Source organism: Asterias rubens, chromosome 7 (genome assembly GCF_902459465.1).
Source record: "Asterias rubens chromosome 7, eAstRub1.3, whole genome shotgun sequence".
NCBI lineage: Eukaryota > Metazoa > Echinodermata > Asteroidea > Forcipulatida > Asteriidae > Asterias > Asterias rubens.
Genome location: NC_047068.1, coordinates 10907946 through 10927408, shown reverse-complemented (window position 1 = coordinate 10927408; position 19463 = coordinate 10907946). Strand labels below are relative to the sequence as shown.

General features: G+C 38.0%; 2 protein-coding genes and 1 non-coding gene across 7 annotated transcripts in view; 1 reads left to right on the top strand and 2 right to left on the bottom strand.

Moving 5' to 3' along the window:
* Nucleotides 1-163: 163 nt before the first annotated feature.
* On the bottom strand, nt 164-14678 carry LOC117292538. Of its 2 annotated transcripts, none has more exons than XM_033774629.1 (6): nt 14593-14678; nt 12112-12301; nt 3097-3381; nt 1381-1611; nt 960-1028; nt 164-648 (listed from the first exon to the last, which is right to left on the bottom strand). In XM_033774629.1, exons 2-6 carry the CDS (start codon nt 12131-12133, stop codon nt 614-616), a joined length of 642 nt encoding a protein of 213 aa, XP_033630520.1. In that variant the 5' UTR covers nt 12134-12301; nt 14593-14678; the 3' UTR covers nt 164-613. The 2 variants fall into 2 exon arrangements, with proteins under 2 accessions (XP_033630520.1, XP_033630519.1); XM_033774628.1 differs by lacking the exon at nt 14593-14678 and adding an exon at nt 9190-9924 and having other exon boundaries at nt 12112-12157.
* A 570-nt stretch (nt 14679-15248) lies between these two features.
* Nucleotides 15249-15321, bottom strand: Trnar-ucg. The gene has a single exon. It is a non-coding gene; the product is annotated as a tRNA-Arg (tRNA).
* A 180-nt stretch (nt 15322-15501) lies between these two features.
* LOC117292537 (von Willebrand factor A domain-containing protein 3A-like) overlaps nt 15502-19463 on the top strand; it is a 36383-nt gene continuing 32421 nt past the window's right edge. For 2 of the 4 annotated variants that reach the window (XM_033774627.1, XM_033774624.1), the window contains exons 1-3: nt 15502-15635; nt 17388-17483; nt 19139-19331. In XM_033774627.1, coding sequence (XP_033630518.1) covers nt 15607-15635; nt 17388-17483; nt 19139-19331 — 318 coding nt within the window. In that variant the 5' untranslated portion in view covers nt 15502-15606. Of the gene's footprint in view, nt 15636-17387; nt 17484-19135; nt 19332-19463 lie in introns of all 4 variants that reach the window. The other 2 variants (XM_033774626.1, XM_033774623.1) reach the window with 1 other exon arrangement.

Genomic DNA, 19463 nt, shown 5'->3' with positions numbered 1-19463 from the left:
TTGTGTGCGTGTAGATAGTTGATTTCGAGACCTCAAGTTCTAAACTTGAGGTCTCGAAATCAAATTCGTGGAAAATTACTTCTTTCTCGAAAACTATGGCACTTCAGAGGGAGCCATTTCTCCCAATGTTTTATACATGTACTATCAACCTCTCCCTATTACTCGTCACCAAGCTAGGTTTTACGTTAATAATTATTTTGAGTAAATACCAATAGTGTCCACTGCCTTTAATTTTCAGGTTACTTTTAAGTTTATGTTTAAAGGGGAAGTATCCTTTGGATTTTGGAACCGTTCGAATGGTTTAATTCATAAATATAGATATATACAATAAAACTAACTTGTGACATTTCAAAAGGTGTTCACATTTTTGAGATCGTCTGCTGAAATCGAGTCTTCTCAGATTCAAATTTGGGGGATAAAACATGTATTTGTCAATAACCACAGAATCTTCTGCCACAACGGCACACGGCATTCTAAGTCCGCACAGACGATGGAGGTTCTACCTCCATGCACAGACCGTTTGCCTGACAACATTTTGACAAAGTGTGCGTTCCTCCATTGTTTATAAAACAAATCTAATGTTTAGCTTCATTCCACTGAAGCGGGGTTGATGTTACCTCCTGGTGCCTGTTGATGTGCGACTTTTCCCTGAGAATAGACAAGAAAGAGTGGAACATAATTATTGTCAAATTTATCTTTGCAGATGACTGTTTGCAAACTGGGTCAGGGACATTCTTTAAGAGATGGAAAGGAACTTTCAAATCACTGGATTTGGGTTTGAGCTCACTGTTCCTGTTACCTTGCAGAGTTGCCAATTATTTGCATCTTGCAATCAGGGAGATTTTTGTAGTTACATTCATCATAATAACATGATTTGTTTATTCGTGGTTTTTAAAGAACCGGTAGTGTAGAAACTCAAAATTTGCTTTGAACTCAAGGTACTTTTAAATGTTTCTTACCTGAACCTTTCTTCTTCTTCTTTCCTTTCTTCTTTACACTCTTTCCTTGAATTACTTTCCTCACGTAAACTAAAAAAAGGGGGGAATCAAATTGACGAAAATTATTATTCTAGTATACCAAGCACGTGTCACACAAAACAATAATACAAGCATCAATTATCTGAAGAGTAAATTTAGGCCAGGTACTTCACGGAGGCAACCAAGGCAGTTGCCTCCATGCCCCCTGGTTATTGCCTTGGTGCTCTTGTAATGCCCCAGTAGAAATTTACATATTTTCCTCATATTAAGTGTGCCCTTTACCAAGAAGAAAAAGCCTTGGTGCCAATGCCCATGGTGCCCTTGTCCTTTCAAAAACGAACCATGCAGGCCTGTGTTCACTACCATGAAATGAAATAGTCACAATACAATATGTCGCACTTACGGACAATTTGCTTCATGCCACACCTATCCAGGCCTTCGACAAGACGGTTGATCGTCGCACCAATGCCCGAAGTCTCCTCCCACATAAGGAGGAAGTAGAGAGCTTGTTCTCGGACCCTGGCATACTTGGATTCTATCTTAGGGATGACACCAGGCATACCTAACTCATCTGATAGATGCTTCCAGTGGTGGCCTAACTTCTTGGAGACGGGTTCCAAGACATGCATCATCTCTGGAAGGTGAAAGGGAAAAAGAACTTAAGAATCACTGGACACTGTATTTGTCACAAACTATTATTTCCATGCAATATAGATATGTAATATTTTTAATGGCTGTTTTTTGTAAAAATGTACATTTCGGCTTTAGTGGCAGTGTTGCAGTATTTTAGTTATTTTGAGTAACTACCAATAGTGTCCACTGCCTTTAAGGTTTACCATGTTACAGTGCAAGGCTGGGACTCATCCTAAGTCGTAAGATTAATCCTAAGTTGGAAGAGTTTGGTGAAATCGACGGCTGTTCCCGTATTTTACCCTGCAGAGCTGCCAATATTTGCTTCTTGCGATCGGGGAGATTTTGGACAACATTCAGCGAGATTTGTTATAGGAACACGTTGCCTTGGATCGGTCGAGTTGGTCTTTGAAAAGCGTATTTTAACCGTTTGTTATAGAATGCATATGATTATAAAAAAAAATTTAAGTAGAATATAGGGATCCACACAAGTATCAGTCGAAATTACGTGGTTTTCCTTTTACCTCGTCGACAAACACGGTCGGCCATTTATGGGAGTCAAATTTTTGACTCCCTTAAATGGCCGACTGTGTTAGTTCTCAAAGTAAAAGGAAAACCACGCAATTTTGAGGCAAATGTGTGTGGATTATTGTATTCTACTTTTTAAACATCTTTCTACCCATATGCATTTTATATAAAACGTTTACAAACGCTTTTCAAAGACCAACTCGACCGATCCAAGACAACGTGTTCCTTTAAGTTACATTCATCATAATAGACATTAAGTTCCATAATCAGGGAGATTTTCAAACTTGTTCATCAGAATATTATGGAGATAATTTCTTTAGGGAATTTCTGCCGAATCAGGGAAAGTTGTTTATAGTTCTGTGTGACCATGGAGGTAGAAATAGAATATTAATGACAATGATAAATACTTCATAGACTAATGATGCTTGGCGAAGCCATTTTCAGGTATGGCAGACACACTACTATAACACTATTAGGTTTGGGTAAATCTGATCACCATCCACCCAAACCAAACCTTGCAATCCCATAGTGACCACCTTTTTCAAAAAGGCTTACGCCGTATATCCATGCCGAAAACGTTCGCCTTCAAACTTCCCGCCAAACGTAGTCCCGCATACCTTGCAGGAAATACTGTAGGCATACAGCGCCAGGAGCGTCACTGAGTGACGGATATGTGCGCTGTAAGAAGCCATTATTAGGGATGTTTAGCTGCACGTTAAGGCCTACGCAAGCAAAAACGTGGTCAAAAATGTTTGTTGAAAGAAAACTAATGTTTTACGCATAAGTGAAGTTACCATTTATCGCGACAGGTAGGCCTACGTACGTGCAGACGTCATATTTTTTAGCAAGAAAATAAGCACAAAGTGGTGACGTCACCTAGAAACGACATAATTATTTTCTGACTTCACGTTCATGTCTTGGCTAGCGTAACGTGCAGCTAAACCTCCCTATTATAACTTACTTGTAAAATGTTTTTGCTCCAACAAGTCAGCCAGCAAGTTCAGATCGAACTTCCTCAAACCGTTCTTGTAGACCTCAAACTCCCGGACACCTCTCGTCAGCAACTCGGCAAGAATAGCTTCGTTGATGTCCTTGTTGACCCCACGACCTTTACGCCGGATGTCTTTAGCTTTATCGACGTCCACGACCACGTGTTCCTTGAGATGTAGCAGCATGTCCAAGGACATGACCTGGCTGACCAGTGACACCCGGTGGGATTGTAAGAGTTGCCGGCATTCTTCAACCTCTGTAAATTCAAGAAAATGAAAAATAAATAACATGGTTATTAATTATCAATCGTCATCATCAGTTAGCAACATCTTGCATTTCTGCACCGGCTGCCCCCTGGTTATTGCAATGGTGCTCTTGAAATGCTCCAGTAGATATTTACAATTTACTACTATAGTGTGCCCTTTACCAAGAAGGAAATGTCTTGGTGCCCTATAAACATAAAAAGGGGAAAATCTCCTGCCACAATGCTAATTCTGCCACGAAATCCCTGTGTCGCTCTTTATGACTTTATGTAGACTCAAATACAACAACGTATATGTGTTTCTCATAAAAAATATTTTGATAATGAAAACATCCAGTCACGTCACCACCATCGCCATTTTATTGATCATAAAAGCGACCCGTGTGAGCAAAGACCGCTCGTTTCAGTCGACCAATCATTGTCAATTTATTTGCTCAGTCTAGCAATAAAGGTGGAGTTGGTGAGTTCAGAAGTCAAAGACAAAATATTACGTCAATAAGTCCTTTTAGTTTGGTCCCATTAATTTTATTTATGAGTGAAACAAAACTGGCAGTCCGAAGGTCTAAAATAATAAAGACCTTCATTTTCCAAAGTCACAGCCTCGAATTTTGGCAAAAGTAGAGGCAACCTCAACTGCACCAACAAAATACAATAATTTGTTATTGATTACAAATGTCACCCAAATACCATTTATCACTAATAATGTAAGTTATTTGTGTTGCACAAGACAAAACGTAGTATATAGTTTTTGATCACCGGAAGTATCAAATTTGAAATGACTTGGACTAATTTTTATAATAAGTGTCAAACTTCTTGTGTTTCTTATTTATACATTTATTTAGAAAGGGAGGTATCCTCTTATTGAAGTTTATGGTCACTGTTCCAGCTGCATATTGAAATGTAGATAAACATGTATAGTATTAATGTTTGCTTTGTGCCGTATTGAGCATACATCACAACACGGCGTCAGGCAATGTAATATTAACTGCATCGCACTATTTCGTGTGCAATCTGTGTGACTTTAGCGCGAAAACCCTGATTAAAATTTCATTATCTACACGAGCAGGCGTCGCATTAATATTGGATGAAGCTAAGGTGCAAACAAAGCGTGACATCTTTTCTGTATTTAAGGGGTTTATAAATTGTAGTGTTGAGACATTCGAATAATATTTAGACACTGGACACGTTTCTCGGGTAATTGTCATCAATAAAGAGCATTATGCTCACTTGGTGTATCCCAACACACGCATTATAGCCATTATACACTTTCGGTAAACAGTATTGTCCAAGTCCCACACTTCGTGTATCACAACTTATATATAAAATAATAAACCTGTGAAAATTAAGGTTCAATCGGTCATCGGAGTCGGGAGAAAATAACCAATAACGGGAAAACCCATTCTTGTTTCCGCGCGTTTCACCGTGTCATGACATGTTTTTAAAATAAATCCGTAATTCTCGCTAAAATAAACTCAAAAAGTAAAGCATTTCATGGAACAATATTTCAAGAGAAGTCTTTCACCATTACCTTCTGTAAACCCTATAAATTATTTGTAAATCTGTGAATTTCTTTTTCTTTTCCTGTACCGAATAATGGCTTTAAGTAACGAACCTGTTGAAATTTGGGCGCAATTGGTCATCGAATTTGCAAGCAGAAAACACACCATTGTTGCATTTACTTTGTGCCCTTTCAGATGCATATAGGCAGTGGAAGTATTTTATTATTGGAGTGGGAAAGTGCCTCTTTCTGAAAAACTACACGTATGCATATGATCATACGTTAATTCAGAGGAATGTCGCGTCCCACAATACTATCAACAACTCTATGTTGCTTGTTACGTGTATGCTAACTTGAGTAATTGCCAATAATGTCCAGTGCCTTTATGAAAAGAGAGAAGAATGTTTACTTGTAACTATTTACTGTTTCTTTATAGGCATATTGTGTGTTTAATTTAATTTCGTCATGTGCTTTTTGCAGTTTGCATGCATTTGCTTATTTTATGTTATGGAAACATGTTCGTTTTTGTCCGAGTGAAATCGTGAAAATTACTGATTTACATCAAACTTACTCGGTCACGGGTGATGGTAGTTAAAACATCCCTTAAATATTTCCGTCTGAAATGTCATGTTTCATGAGAAATACGCTATAATTTCCCGTTTGGAGTTATTCGCTCAGTGATTCATTTTTCCTTTGTATCGATGTCATGCAAAAGGTCTAGGCCCTACATATAAATAATGGATTTATTCTATTTTTCGTCAGCTAGATGGCTAAAACTTCTACAGGTGCGTCGTAGTCATGTTAATGGTGGATTACATAAAGTGCTTACACTGCCAACAACTGTTTTGTTATAGCAACAAATATGTATATGTTCCTATAACAAGTTTTGCATTAGGTACAGATGCTTGGGGAAATAACACAAACCGGCCGCGTGACCCCTCACACCAGCGACCGGACTACAACCGAAGTCCTAACCAAATCCTAACCGAAGTCCTAAAAACCAAATCCTAAGAAGTCCTAACCAAGTCCTAACAAGTCCTAACAAAGTCCTAACAAAGTCCTAACCAAGTCCTAACCAAGTACTAACCAAGTCCTAACCAAGTCCTAACAAGTCCTAACCAAGTCCCAGCAAGTCCTAACCAAGTCCTAACCAAGTCCTAACAAGTCCTAACCAAGTCCTAACAAGTCCTAACCAAAACCTAACATGTCCTAACATGTCCTAACAAATTCCTAACAAATTCCTAACAAATCGGAAAGGGGCATTAAGAGGGCATAAAGAAAGGGGGTGGAGACATTTTGTCACCTGACTTTAACCTGTCAATAAGTGACATTTGAGGGCGCTTTTATTTGAATAGTCAAACCGACTTTAAAAACCGTAGAAACCGGATTAGGCGTCCGACTTCGGACATTGTTTTACTCATTTCTCAAAAACTAAAGCACCTCAGCAAGTAATATTTTTAGGGAAGCTTTCTACAATCATTATCTTCAAACTGTGTAAATTTAATGTAAATCTGTGGACATTGTGTTTTTTGTCCTACAAAAAGTACATAGACCCTTTAAATAAATCCACATGTATGTCCATTTATGACTCCACACAAAACAGCTGAAATTGTTTCCAGTACGCCACCATAAACATTTCTTCTTCCAGCAACAAACTTCACTTCAAAAAACATAGTCTGCTCTCCCACATAGTTGATAACGTCACTGGCCTTTATGTTTGTTGCCATGGAAGCGATCGTTTGGCGCCAATATTCCGCTATTATTACTGAACTGAAATTGTCAGTTGCTATTTTGCATCTTTATACCACAATACCGTATGGTGAAGTGTACAACTTCAAACCTATGAATGGACAAAATTGCAACACGATTCTCCATTATTATAAGCTAAAAGCAGGAAATTAATTGGGATAGGACCAGAGTGTTCTGAATGTAGCTTGGTCATTTGTTAATGTGACATGCGTGCCGTGCGTAAATGGAATGTTAAATTTCTTTTTGAAATACTTTTTTTGTTATGCAAAATCACTTTGCATTGATGATGGCGACACACTTCAGCTATTGTGATGGTCTGATGGAATTGAGTATGATGACGAACATGCATTGTATGGGGAAGGTAGGCTATTGACACTCCTAAAATAATGGCAATGAAAACTCACATGGTTAGAAATACATCAGCCTTCGGTTGAATAAAGCATTTTGAGAAACATTTCACTTCAAAATAATGTGGTTATGGAAAAAGACATCATTCCCCAAAATTGAGAGATGTTACTGTCAGACACGTTTCTCAGATTGTGTATTACTAATTTGTATACGAACAAAATGTATTTTCTTATGTATGCTTGTCTGAACTTTTAGCAACAAAATCTTGTTGGTAGACTCAGGCTTTGATATAGTATTTCTATTTACCTTCTCCACATCTAATTTATGTAACATTTTGGTGTTTGTTTTTTTGCCGTTATATATATTTTTTGTTACTTGAGTGTGTATAATTTATTACATTTTGTGGAGAGAAATCAAACAGTGAAAATAACAACACCAGGGTCACTTTGTTTAAGGTGTAATCCATCTCATATAAACCACGTCACCCTTTCTGTAAACCTACAATAATAAATCAATCAACCCAGGTCTGCAAGGTGTTCAACTTATTTTCTCCATCCAGGGGCCGATGCCACCTTTTCCTGGGTATGAAACAAGCAGGGTTACCCCCTTCACAGTCCATACGGATGTAGGCTTGGGTATCGTCCATCAGAAGCCTTGCTGTTAGAACAGAAAGCACTCTCCCCAACTCTGTTTGTTAAATTTTAAAAACAGATCAATATTCGCTTAATCTTGTCATCTTGCTCCATGATCTCGTTGAATAGAGCACCAGATCAACGACATCTACGAGTCTAGACGGTTGTGGCAGTCAAGTAGGCCTACCTCGGGGCAGGAGGAGAAATTTAACCGAACGGGGTGACGCTGCCTGCAGCTGAGGAAAACCACTCGTACAACACGAGAACTTTTCCCTCGATTTGATGGACAAAAGGACCAACATGACCTTGAATTTGAAACTACTGGAACGTCTATGCCCGTTGGCAACCTTGGGAGTTGATTTGAAATCCTATTCACACGACAGCATTAACCTATAGGTTAATTTTAGCATGGTTGTAATTGTAGCAATGTTTGACAAGATTTTCAAGAAAACTTGGGCATCATAAAACAATCTCTATTATACATGAAGCAACCATTCTTGCGGATTTGTGTGCACCCTATAGTACCGTCCCTATGCATGAAGCGAACAGTAAAGTGAACATATTATTGCGGACGCAGAAACAATAGCTCAAACCCTATAAATTTATAGGGCTTCTTATATATTGTGCTCTGATGATTCAGTTGTGATGTTTCACCATAAAACCACTCAGTGGTTTGACGTTAAAGGCAGTGGACACTATTGGTAATTACTCAAAATATTTATTAGCATAAAACCTTTCTTGGTGACAAGTAATGGGGAGAGGTTGGTGGTATACAATATTGTAAGAAACGGCTCCCTCTGAAGTGCCATAGTTTTGGAGAAAGAAGTAATTTTCCACGAGTTTGATTTCGAGACCTCAAGTTTAGAACTTGGGGTCTCGAAATCATCTAAACGCACACAACTTCGTGTGACAAGGGTGTTTTCTTCTTTCATTATTATCTCGCAAGTTCGATGACCGATTAAGTTCAAATTTTCACAGGTTTTTTATTTTATGCATATGTTGATATACACCAACTGTGAAGGCTAGTCTTTGACAATTACCAATAGTGTCCACTGCTTTTAATAACAAGTGTGGGTGACAAGATTCTGGCAAAACTGAAGAAGAAAAGTCAAGTTGGTGGTGTCTCGACAACAATGGAGTCATATCGGACGACTGACTCTATATCTTCCTTAAAGGCAGTGGACACTATTGGTAATTACTCAAAATAATTATTAGCATAAAACCTTTCTTGGTGACAAGTAATGGGGAGAGGTTGATGGTATAAAACATTGTGAGAAACAGCTCCCTCTGAAGTGACGTAGTTTTCACGAATTTGATTTCGAGTTTAGAACTTGAGGTCCTTCATTATATCTCGCAACTTTGATGACCGATTGAACTCAAATTTTCACAGGTGTGTTATTTTATGCATATGTTGAGATACACCAACTGTGAAGGCTAGTCTTTGACAATTACCAATAGTGTCCACTGCCTTTAAGTTCGGCAACTTCCACTTGGCAACTACGATCTGTAGCATTTTATTTCCCGACACAAATATGACGGTAGTAACGTCTCCAACAAAACCTACAGTTCTCTTACCTTTTTCCCTCTTCTTCTTTTCGAAATCTTCAGAGGGATCGACTTCCATTGGCGTTTCGCTCATGGTGATTTCAACCACTTCAAGACGACCGTATGATATGACAGAAGATGTTTTTGCAATAGGTATTTTTGCAGTTTCAGTTGTTAAGCTCGTTGAGTGTGTGCGAAATGAAGATTCGGATAAAAGGTGCCGGTTTAAAAAGAACCACTTGTATAAGTGAAGATTTGTAACAAATAAAAAAATCCTAATTCCGAAGCACGTATAATCTCCCTGTGCTTATACTTAGATGTATAACGCGATTACGTGGTTCTTGAACACCGTTTCTCAACGACGGTTAAAGGCTGTTGTCAAGTCACAAAACTTTGCAGCATCAGTTTAAAAGCATGTGACGTAATGATGACGTTGGATGATTAATCAAAATATCCCTGGTCTAAGTGGTGGGCCTATCTGAACAGAGCCGTTCCAGCCCTGCCGTCCAACGTCTTTCCGGAACCCTCCATCTGTGCCGTATGCCGATCGCTAAGTGATGAGCCGTCTATATCCTTGTAATTCTACCCCTTGGGGTGCTTCAGATCCAAGGCAACCGTGTGTTTGATTTGCATATTGTCTTTGTATGAAACTTGTCTGACAGTTCGAGGACACTTCGGCAATCGATCCAACAAGGGACATTATCTCTGAAGCCGATCAAAGGCTCAGGTGACAACATTACAGAGGGCGCACTTTTCACAACAGAGCTGTAGTGTAGAAAAAAGTGAAGCTATAGGCCCATAGTATAAGAGTAAATGCCGTGTTAAAATTTTACTTTGACTCGGCAAGGTTTTAAACGGCCATTCGTTAATACCTTTTCAAAACTGTCTGAGGTATTTATGAATGCTCCTAAAACACAAAAGAACCAATCAAAATTCTCTCCCAGCGGTCTGGTTGGCTATCAGTGCTAAAACAGCTATAGCTTTTTTTGTTTAGTGTATGAACAAGTGAAAATGATGATGGATTAGTGAAACTGGCCAACCAGTAAAAACAAGTTAAAGCAATTGGACCCTTTCGGTAAACAGTACCAAGTCCCACACTTCGTGTATCACAAATTATATATAAAATAACAAACCTGTGAAAATTTAGGCTCAATCGGTCATCGGAGTCGGGAGAAAATAACGAGACAACCCACCCCTGTATTTTTTTTTTTTTTTTTAATCTTTAGACATACACAATAGTTACAAGTTGTACAGGGGCTGTCAAGGTTAAAACAAAAGTATAAAACTGCCATCAAAAGATGTGTAAAACCAGACCCCTGCCAACGATAAAAATATAGTTATACAATATAAAAAGGAGATTACACTGAAACATTTTAGAATCACACAATAGAAATCATTAAAACACAAGCAAAACCAGACTATTGAAAACAAAAAACTACACCCACAACAAAACACCGCAGCGATAAGAGGAAGGGACAACAATTGAAGATAAAAAAACATAGAATGGACTAAAAACCCTCAGAAAAATAAAATAAAAAATTAAATTGGCACAGAGTGCACCCTCACAGATTTATGCCAACCCACTGGGCCCGAGGACAATGATAGCAGAGAGCCTCCCCAAACACCACCCAAAAAAGCACAAAGAACCCTTAGACAATTATTAAAGAAAACAACAATCCGCACGTTTCGCCGTGTCATGACATGTGTTTAAAATAAATCCGTAATTCTCGATATCGAGAATTGATATTGTTTCACTGTTTTCTCAAAAAGTAAAGCATTTCATGGAATAATATTTCAAGAGAAGTCTTTCACCACTACCTTCTGTAAACCCTGGAAGTTATTTGTAAATCCGTGATTTTTTTTTTTTTTTTTTACCGAAAGGGTCCAATGGCTTTAAGGGCAAACCCTGACTCATCAGTCAACTGAGTGTGCCTTTAACTTCGTCAGTGTGGATAAGTGCAAAAGCGGCAGGAAAATTAAATGGCAAGTTCACTTAACTCACAACTGGCTAGTTGTCCAGGGCTCTTTACGCCAAGCACCGGCCCGCTCTGAATTCACGGACTACATATGCAAGGTACATAAGTACTTGATATCGTGGGGTCGAATTATGGTTTTTCGAGGTTTTTCCGAGGTTTTTCAATCTCGTACAACGAGGCCGAAGTTGCGGCTTCGTTTGTACGAGGTTCAACAACTTTGAAAAACCATACTATGTAATTTTGTCAAAGACCAGTATTCTCGCTCGGTATATCTCAACATAAGCATAAAAGAACAAATCTGTGAAAATTTGGACTCAGTTGATCATCGAAGCTGCACAAAAATAACGAAGGAATGCTTATAAAAAAAGTCTGTGGCTTAAATCCTTATTTTGAATGAGAATTTTAACCTCTTTCTCAAAACTAGAGGGTGCCGCTTCTCACAATGTTTTATACTATCGACAGCTCTCCATTGCTCGTGAGCAAGTAAGCTTTTATTCTAACAATGTCCAGTGCCTTTAAAAAAAAACTAATGTTATACTAACAAACAAAACAGCCAAAGTTGTTGCGCCATTTTCATTGCCGAACAATATTAAAAACAAACACGTAATTGTTATTGAGGGTACCGTAAATATAACGTTGCATATGTTTTCCTTCAAACTGAAACGAAATATGGCAGTTAAAAGCTCGATGGTGATAATCACCAGTCCCAAGGCTTGTTAGGTCGAGCTGAACAGTAAACACAAGTATCCCGTTACGTATAAGTATGCTTGGCCGGCCTACTTTTATTTCACTAAACAAAGTCGGTACATAGACGACTATTTATGTAAACAAGGTGACGGAAGGGTTCCATTTTTAAAAAAATCACGAACGGTATCGTTGACCTTTTTTTATCGAGATATAATCCCAGAGTGTCGTGAAATCGGCTATAAATACAGTGCCTTATAAGTTGTTTACAGGATTTTCTTTATGAACTTACGGTTTACTTTGTATATCTCCATGATGGGGTGTTGGGTTGGGGTCCGTCACCGTCCGTCACCCGGCTGCGTCACCCAGCTCCTCCTCGGGGCAGATGTTCCCGGTGGCAGACGGAGAAAGGGGTATCTTTGACGTTCTCTGAGACCATTCACTCGCTTCTTACCACGATGAAGGGATTACATTATACTGTTCTGTGGTATACAAAAGATATGCATTGTATACTGATAAAATATACAAGTCGAAAGAGATCGAAGCTCATTTATAATTCATACCGAGTCTTGTATTATTGATAAACGCTCCGCCACCAGCCAGCTCCAAATGACGAGTTATAAATACATGTAGATGGAGTTGAAAACGTAATTGAAAACGTAAACGTTAAACGTCTAACATACCTGAACCGGCAACAATTCTTCCGAAAATACTTGTTTTTCGATAGTTTCAATGTATTTTCCCAACTTAGTAAAGTCATTCAACCGTTACTGACGTTATTGTTGCTCACCAATTAGGCAACTGTTGTATTTTTATTTGCATAATATTGGATACTGTGTCTGTGGTTCTAAAGACTAAATTATTGTTCCGGTCCAGTGACAAGACGGATTATGCATAAAGCTATCAACGTGACAACTAAAAATGACCTCATAGGATTACCGGTCCGTGATTGCCATGTCAAACACATCAGGGCAATTTTCAAGACAATTTGCTGGCATTTTGGTTTATTTTCATTACAAAATAACGGAAACTTATTGCATATGTGAAGTCGATTTTGTGGTAAATACAAGTCTTTGAATCGGTTGATAGATAGCCCTATAACTTTTTTGAGGTTATTCTACCTCCATGGCTATACAAAAAAAAAAATCCTTCTCACATAAAAAAAAAACAAAAATCTGGTTTTTATTGCGTGACACTAAGTTATCACACGCAGTTGACCAAATGCCGTGCATAACCGTAACGTGCGGCCTCAAGTCAAACTCGACAGAATACGAATTCCAACTTCAAAATGTTCATTCAACTTCATACAGTTTTGGTAAACGATTCTACTTAGAATGGTCAAAGTTCAAAACCATAATGGTGAAACCATAGCTGGGAGGTTGGAAGTCATTTAGAGTTGTACTTATGCCGCAAGTAAACTTTTGGTAAAAGCATTTAAAGGAACACGTTGCTTTGGATCGCTCGAGTTGGTCGACAAGGTAAAAGGAAAACCACGCAATTTCGAGTCATACTTGTGTGGATCATTATATTCTACTTTTAAAATATCTTTCTAATCATATGCATTTTAAAACAAACGGTTACAAACGCTTTCCAATGACCAACTCGACCGATCCAAGGCAACGTGTTCCTTTAAACTCACCTAAAATTTTAAAGACAATCTCAATTTAAAATACGTAGGGCCCATACACAAGTAATTAAACTTTGGGTACCGAAACTTTGCATGGTGGAAGTAAAAACGTCCAAGCGTGGTTTGCGGTAAAATGACAGATGAATTAGTGTGGCGTATTTGAGAAGTTAAAAACCGGCGGTGGTTTGACAAAGCTCAACATTGTTAAACCATGGTAACCGCCACATTGATGATATAATGAAGAGATGTATGCACATTGGTGTCAATATTTAGACTAAAAACCGCAAACCTCACTTGATTACAAAAAAATAATAGTATCTTCAGCCTAAATTCGGGAAGAAAATATCATCATTAGCACTTGTTTGTTTTCCTATTGCAAACAATATTCGGAACGAAGTCACTTAAAGGAACACGTTGCCGTGGATCGGACGAGTTGGTCTATTAAAAGCGTTTGTACTGGTTTTTATAAAATGCAGTGGTTGGAAAGAAGTTTGAAAAGTAGAATACAATGATCCACACAAATTTGCCTCGAAATTGCGTGGTTTTCCTTTTATTTTGCGAACTAACACGGTCGGCCATTCATGGGAGTCAAAAATTTGACTCACATGATGGCCGCGACCGTGTTAGTCGACGAGGTAAAAGGAAAACCGTGTAATTTCGAGGCATGTTTGTGTGGATCATTCTACTTTTACAACATCTTTCTAACCATATGAATTTTACAACAAAGTGTTACAAACGCTTTTCAAAGACAAACTCGTCCGATCCAAGGCAACGTGTTCCTTTAAGGGCTGATGATGGGACTCGACGACACGGTGACCATGGAGGTAGCTCCACATGATGTGACACGGGTCGTAGCTAGCTGCAAATATCCCGTCACTAATTCAGTTAGGGTCTAGGCCACACATTCCCTAACAAACACTGGAGCAGCAGTGACTTGCTACATGACTTTTACTAGTATACAGTAGTAGGCCTAAAAGCACGACGGTATTATGAGAAAGGGGCAAACTGCTTCGATCCTCAGTTCTGGGTTGATGGTAAATAGGAACGAAAATATAAAATAGTGCTTGTCAATCCAGCACTTTAGACTGGAAGATAAAAACTGCTATATCAACAAAGACTAGTGTAAAAGTTAATTTTCTACATTACCGTGAATTTGGAAGCTGGTCTTTAGTCCCGAAGTGACGGTTCCACAGTGGCATGGATAGCAGGTGTATGTTGGTGTTGGGTTCCTGTGACGGTAAGGGTACCGGTAAATAGCGAGTGCACATTTTTATCAGTGTGGGTGCGTTTGTACACATGGATATTTGATTGCATGCAGTGATGCGAGAACAGTGAAAGGCAGTTTGTACATGGGCCAGGGCCACTCTCTGCAACCATAGTAACGACCATTTTATATACACACGAGGGTGAGAAAGCTCATAAGTCAACCGGCCCTAATCCGGATCCGGGTATTACCATAGAGTAAGGTATTACAATATCCCGGCGTTGTTCGCATACAATTATTTTGTCGAGTTGATGCAATGATTACTTAGGACAAATTTGTTCAATAGGGAAGCGCGATATCGTGACATGCCTAAAAATAATGTTAACTACATGTATATAACATTACTGTCCAGGCCGTTCCTGCATGGGTCAATCATCATGCATGGAGCTGGAGGCCTAGGTAGTGTCTTTTACATCACGTTTAGATTAATTCTTAATAAAATAAAGGAAACAATTGATTTGTTTTACTAAGCAAATATTTAGTGCCTACTGAAGCTTGAAAAGCAAGTTATCACCAGATTAAAAAAAAAAAAAAACTACGACCGCGAAGGGACTCGAACCCTCAATCTTCCGATCCGAAGTCGGACGCCTTATCCGTTAGGCCACGCGGCCGGAACACTCTACGAATGTGTTCGCATTCCATATATTCTATGAGTTAAAATATATAGTCTGGTACACACTAACGTAAACAAGTGTTGTGAAACGTGCAGGCCTCTGGGTGCATTTCTTCCTAATTGATTGGTGTTCTACGCATGCTCTATCTGAAATACTATTGGCAACCGCGACAACCAAGCAAAAGACCTGTCACTACACTCTGCACAATTTGTTGATTTTTATCTGATTATTGTTCCAGAAATGTAAACAGTAGATGAGAAACCGAAATATCCCCCATATTTCATGATGAATGGTGACTTTCCAAGTGCAAGGTATATTTTATTTCTTTTTAACTCAACTCAAATGAAAAGAGAAGTCAGATCAGAGTCAGAAGTATCTCGATCTAGGCCTAGGCTAAAAATAATATTCATTATTTTTCATAAAATGAAAAAAATTGATACAAATTTATTTTTAATAACAATTGGTACTTGGCTCGGATAACTTTCCATATGGCGCCACCACTTTTCACTCATTTTGTACTTGGTAGTTATCCCATGGTTATCCTCATGAAACTTCCGATGGGGAACTTAACAATGAAGGAAATCAGGCGAGCGTTGTGTAATTCGTTTTTTTTTTTTTTTTTTTTAGTTTAGTTAGGCCTAACCTAAGCTAAGCTAAATAAATTAAATTGTGAATTTGCTTTTGAAGATTTGGTGGGATTTGGAACCTATGAGCGATTGTTGCAGATTATTCCATAATTTCAGTGTTCTTAGGCAAACAGTAAAAACTCAGTCTTACCATGGAGGAAGAAAATTCCTCCATTCATGGTCTTGCTAAAATTATTAAAAAAACACTTGAACCTTTTAAAACAGTGTTTTCCTTGGTGCATCATCATGTAATATCGATCGCACTAAATACTGACAACTCACGACCCCTCACGACAACTTATGACAACAATTTTTAAATTTACTTGGATAACTTTCCGTATGGCGCCACCACTTTTTCACTCATTTTTACAAAAAGGGATATATCAATCAGGTAAATTAGATACTATATTATTTTATTTCGAATGAAAAAGTGGTGGCGCCATACGGAAACTTTTCCATTTACTTTAACATAAGTCAACCGTTAAATATATGCACAAGAGTCATATGCACCTACATCACTTTCAAACTTCTGAAACAAATTGTATTTTTAATTGTAAAAAAGTGTTCTTTTTTTTACCCCGAGTTTAGTAACAAACAGAAATATCCTCCATGTTGTCTTTCGACGTACTTGGACGATTCCACTACACCACAGGGGTAATTTCTGAGGGCTCAGTTTGTATTTTTTTATTTATGGTTTTAGCTGCTGTGTTTTCATTCTTGTTGCCACTCTGGAAATGGAAGTTACTACACAAGGGGCGATTTAAGTATAATATTTGTTTCAACTTCATGAAAGGCACATAAAAAGGTAAATAATCATCTTGCATATTGTACAACCCCTGCGGTGTAATGGAATCGTCCAAGTGCGTTGAGAGACAACAAGGCGAATTTTTCCGTTTGTTACTAAACTCGTGGTAAATAAACAATTTTTTTTACAATTAAAAAAACAATTTTTGCAGTCTGAAAGTCATTTAGATGCATATGACTCTTGACTTCTTGTGCATATATTTAACGGTTGACTTATGTTCAAATGTTCATTTAACAATTGTTGTCGTGAGGGGTCGTGAGTTGTCGGTATTCAGTGCGAACCTGTCTAATTATAGTTCGTTGTTTATAGGAATATAGCCCAAAGTTAACTTGTCATAATTATATAGGCCTATTTTCATAAAAATGAAATGAAATAGTGGTGGCGCCATACGGAAACTTTTCCAATTTACTCAACATTTGTTATATGGTTTTTCTTTATAACTGTGGTTCCTGATATCCTTTAAAGGGAAATAGCTTATGATATTTGGTATGACATTTTGGTATGACATTTCGGTATGGCTAAATAGCGTTTAGATGATTATACCGACGGTATAAAGTATACATTGTCTAAATTTGTGTAGCAAAATAAGGTGTTTATTATCATTGTTTTTTATATTTTGCAAATATTATTAGACCCGGTACGGCAGCTACTTACACAATGGACGATTCCGATGAAGAAGATATAAACCTCCCAAACAGTGACGAAGAGGAACCCAGAAAAACAACCAGGTGACACATTTTATGACTCTGCTAACCCCCAAAATTTTGCGCTTACAGCCTATAGAATAAAACATTTCACAGGGCACCATAAGGGGCCATTCATAATAGTCAATGTTAGAAGAATTCAATATTTTTTTCGAAATTCTGGGTCAAAAGAAATAACTGTAAATTGAATTTCAGTTAAAAAAAAAAAAAAGGGAAATGAAAAAGAAAATTATAATAATATTTTGGGCGATCTTGTCCCCTACTTTCTGCCCTTGATAATACTTATTTTCATCAACGTTTTATGAAAGAGCAGAACCTCATTATATCAGACTAAAAACTGTTGTATAAAGTTTTGTGTGCTTGCCAGTTTCATCTCTGATTAAACAACTAAGTTGTGTGTTTTAGCCAGGATCAGCAATTAGAAACCACTGGTTTGACCATGTAAGGAATTGCACTATTATTTTAGTAGCATGTCGCAAAATTACAGACAGAGTAAAACTTGATTTAACATTAAAAAAGGAACATTAACGTTTGTCTTATTTTCCTAGCCGTGTGTGGTTCCCCCTCCTTGTGCGCCTTGAGCACCTCATTTTGATGGATTTTGGCGCCCTATAAATATTCTTTATTCTTTATTATTATTCACACAAGCAGACAACTTAGCGGAGAATGTATCTAGACAAAATTCTGTTCCTTTTTTTTTTTTTTTTTTACACAATGTAAAAATTTGGCACTGAGACTGTAGTGTAGAATAGAATAGTAAATTAACTGTTTCATTGACATCACCCGCATTTGATGCGTTGATCGTAACCAAACAGATAGTAACCCAATTATAGTGACTTGGGACCAAGCAGTACCCATACTGTAGCTGTACCATCCAACTGTCACTTCTCTCTAGGGACTCTCCCTTTTTCTTTTCTTTTTCCAAAATGTCAAAAATAGGGACAGTCCATAATTCTGAAAATCTTGTAATATTAAATGCAACTAAAAGATTTTATGTGAATTTGGTGAAGCTGTCTTTCATAATAACTTGTGGCCATGATCTTAATTTTCTGGATGTTACAAAATGCCTGAACCCATTAAAATATGTTGTTACATGCCCATTTGTGTATTTGTGCACATACTCACATACTGTGGGTGTGAGTGCCTAGACACAGATCTGGCTAATGTCCCTATTCTGACTTTGCTATGTTGGCAGGTATGAGAATGTGAACCCATTCACATGGACTTGGAACCTTGGGTGTTGTTTGCATTGTGAGTGCAGGCAGCACAGTTAACAGATTTGATAGTGTATTGTTTTGACTGTTGAGTGTGGGAGAGGGGGGGGGGGAGATAACAAATAAATCAGTTCAACCTGCAGAAATTGAGAAGGAAGAATGCCAATTAAAATACAACTTTTGTTGTTTTCTTGTGGGCAAAAGTTCTGACAATATGAAATGGAAATCATGTCTTGGGATGCTTAATTGCAGATAGACTCCCCTTGCAATTCTGCATATATTTGCAAAATATTTCGACTGATTAGATTTTGTGCACAGTGAATGCAGTATATATTGCGGAGCAAATGATAATTTTTGAATAGCAACTGACACATTCTGCGTAGTATTTTGCTCTGCTATACAAGGGAAATCGTTCATTGCACTAGGGTAACAAATACTCATTTTGGATTTTTTGCTTTTAAGCAGGAGACCAAAGTCTTCGAAGCAGACATTTCTCACCCAGAGTCGCTCCACAAAGCGAGGAGGTCGGAGGCCGAAGGTTACTCAGGCACAGAGTAATCTTGAAGAGAGACCACCGTGGGTTCAGCTGTCCATCAGAGGAGCAATGCCCACTCCTGATATGACGGTCACACATATCAATCAGACCTATGATAAAGTGGTAAGCTAATTACTCAAAATATTTGTTAGCATAAAAACTTACTTGTTTGCAATCAATGGAGAGATGGTGATAGTATAAAACATTGTGAGAAACGGCTCCCTCTAAAGAAATGTAGTTTTTGAGAAAGAAGTA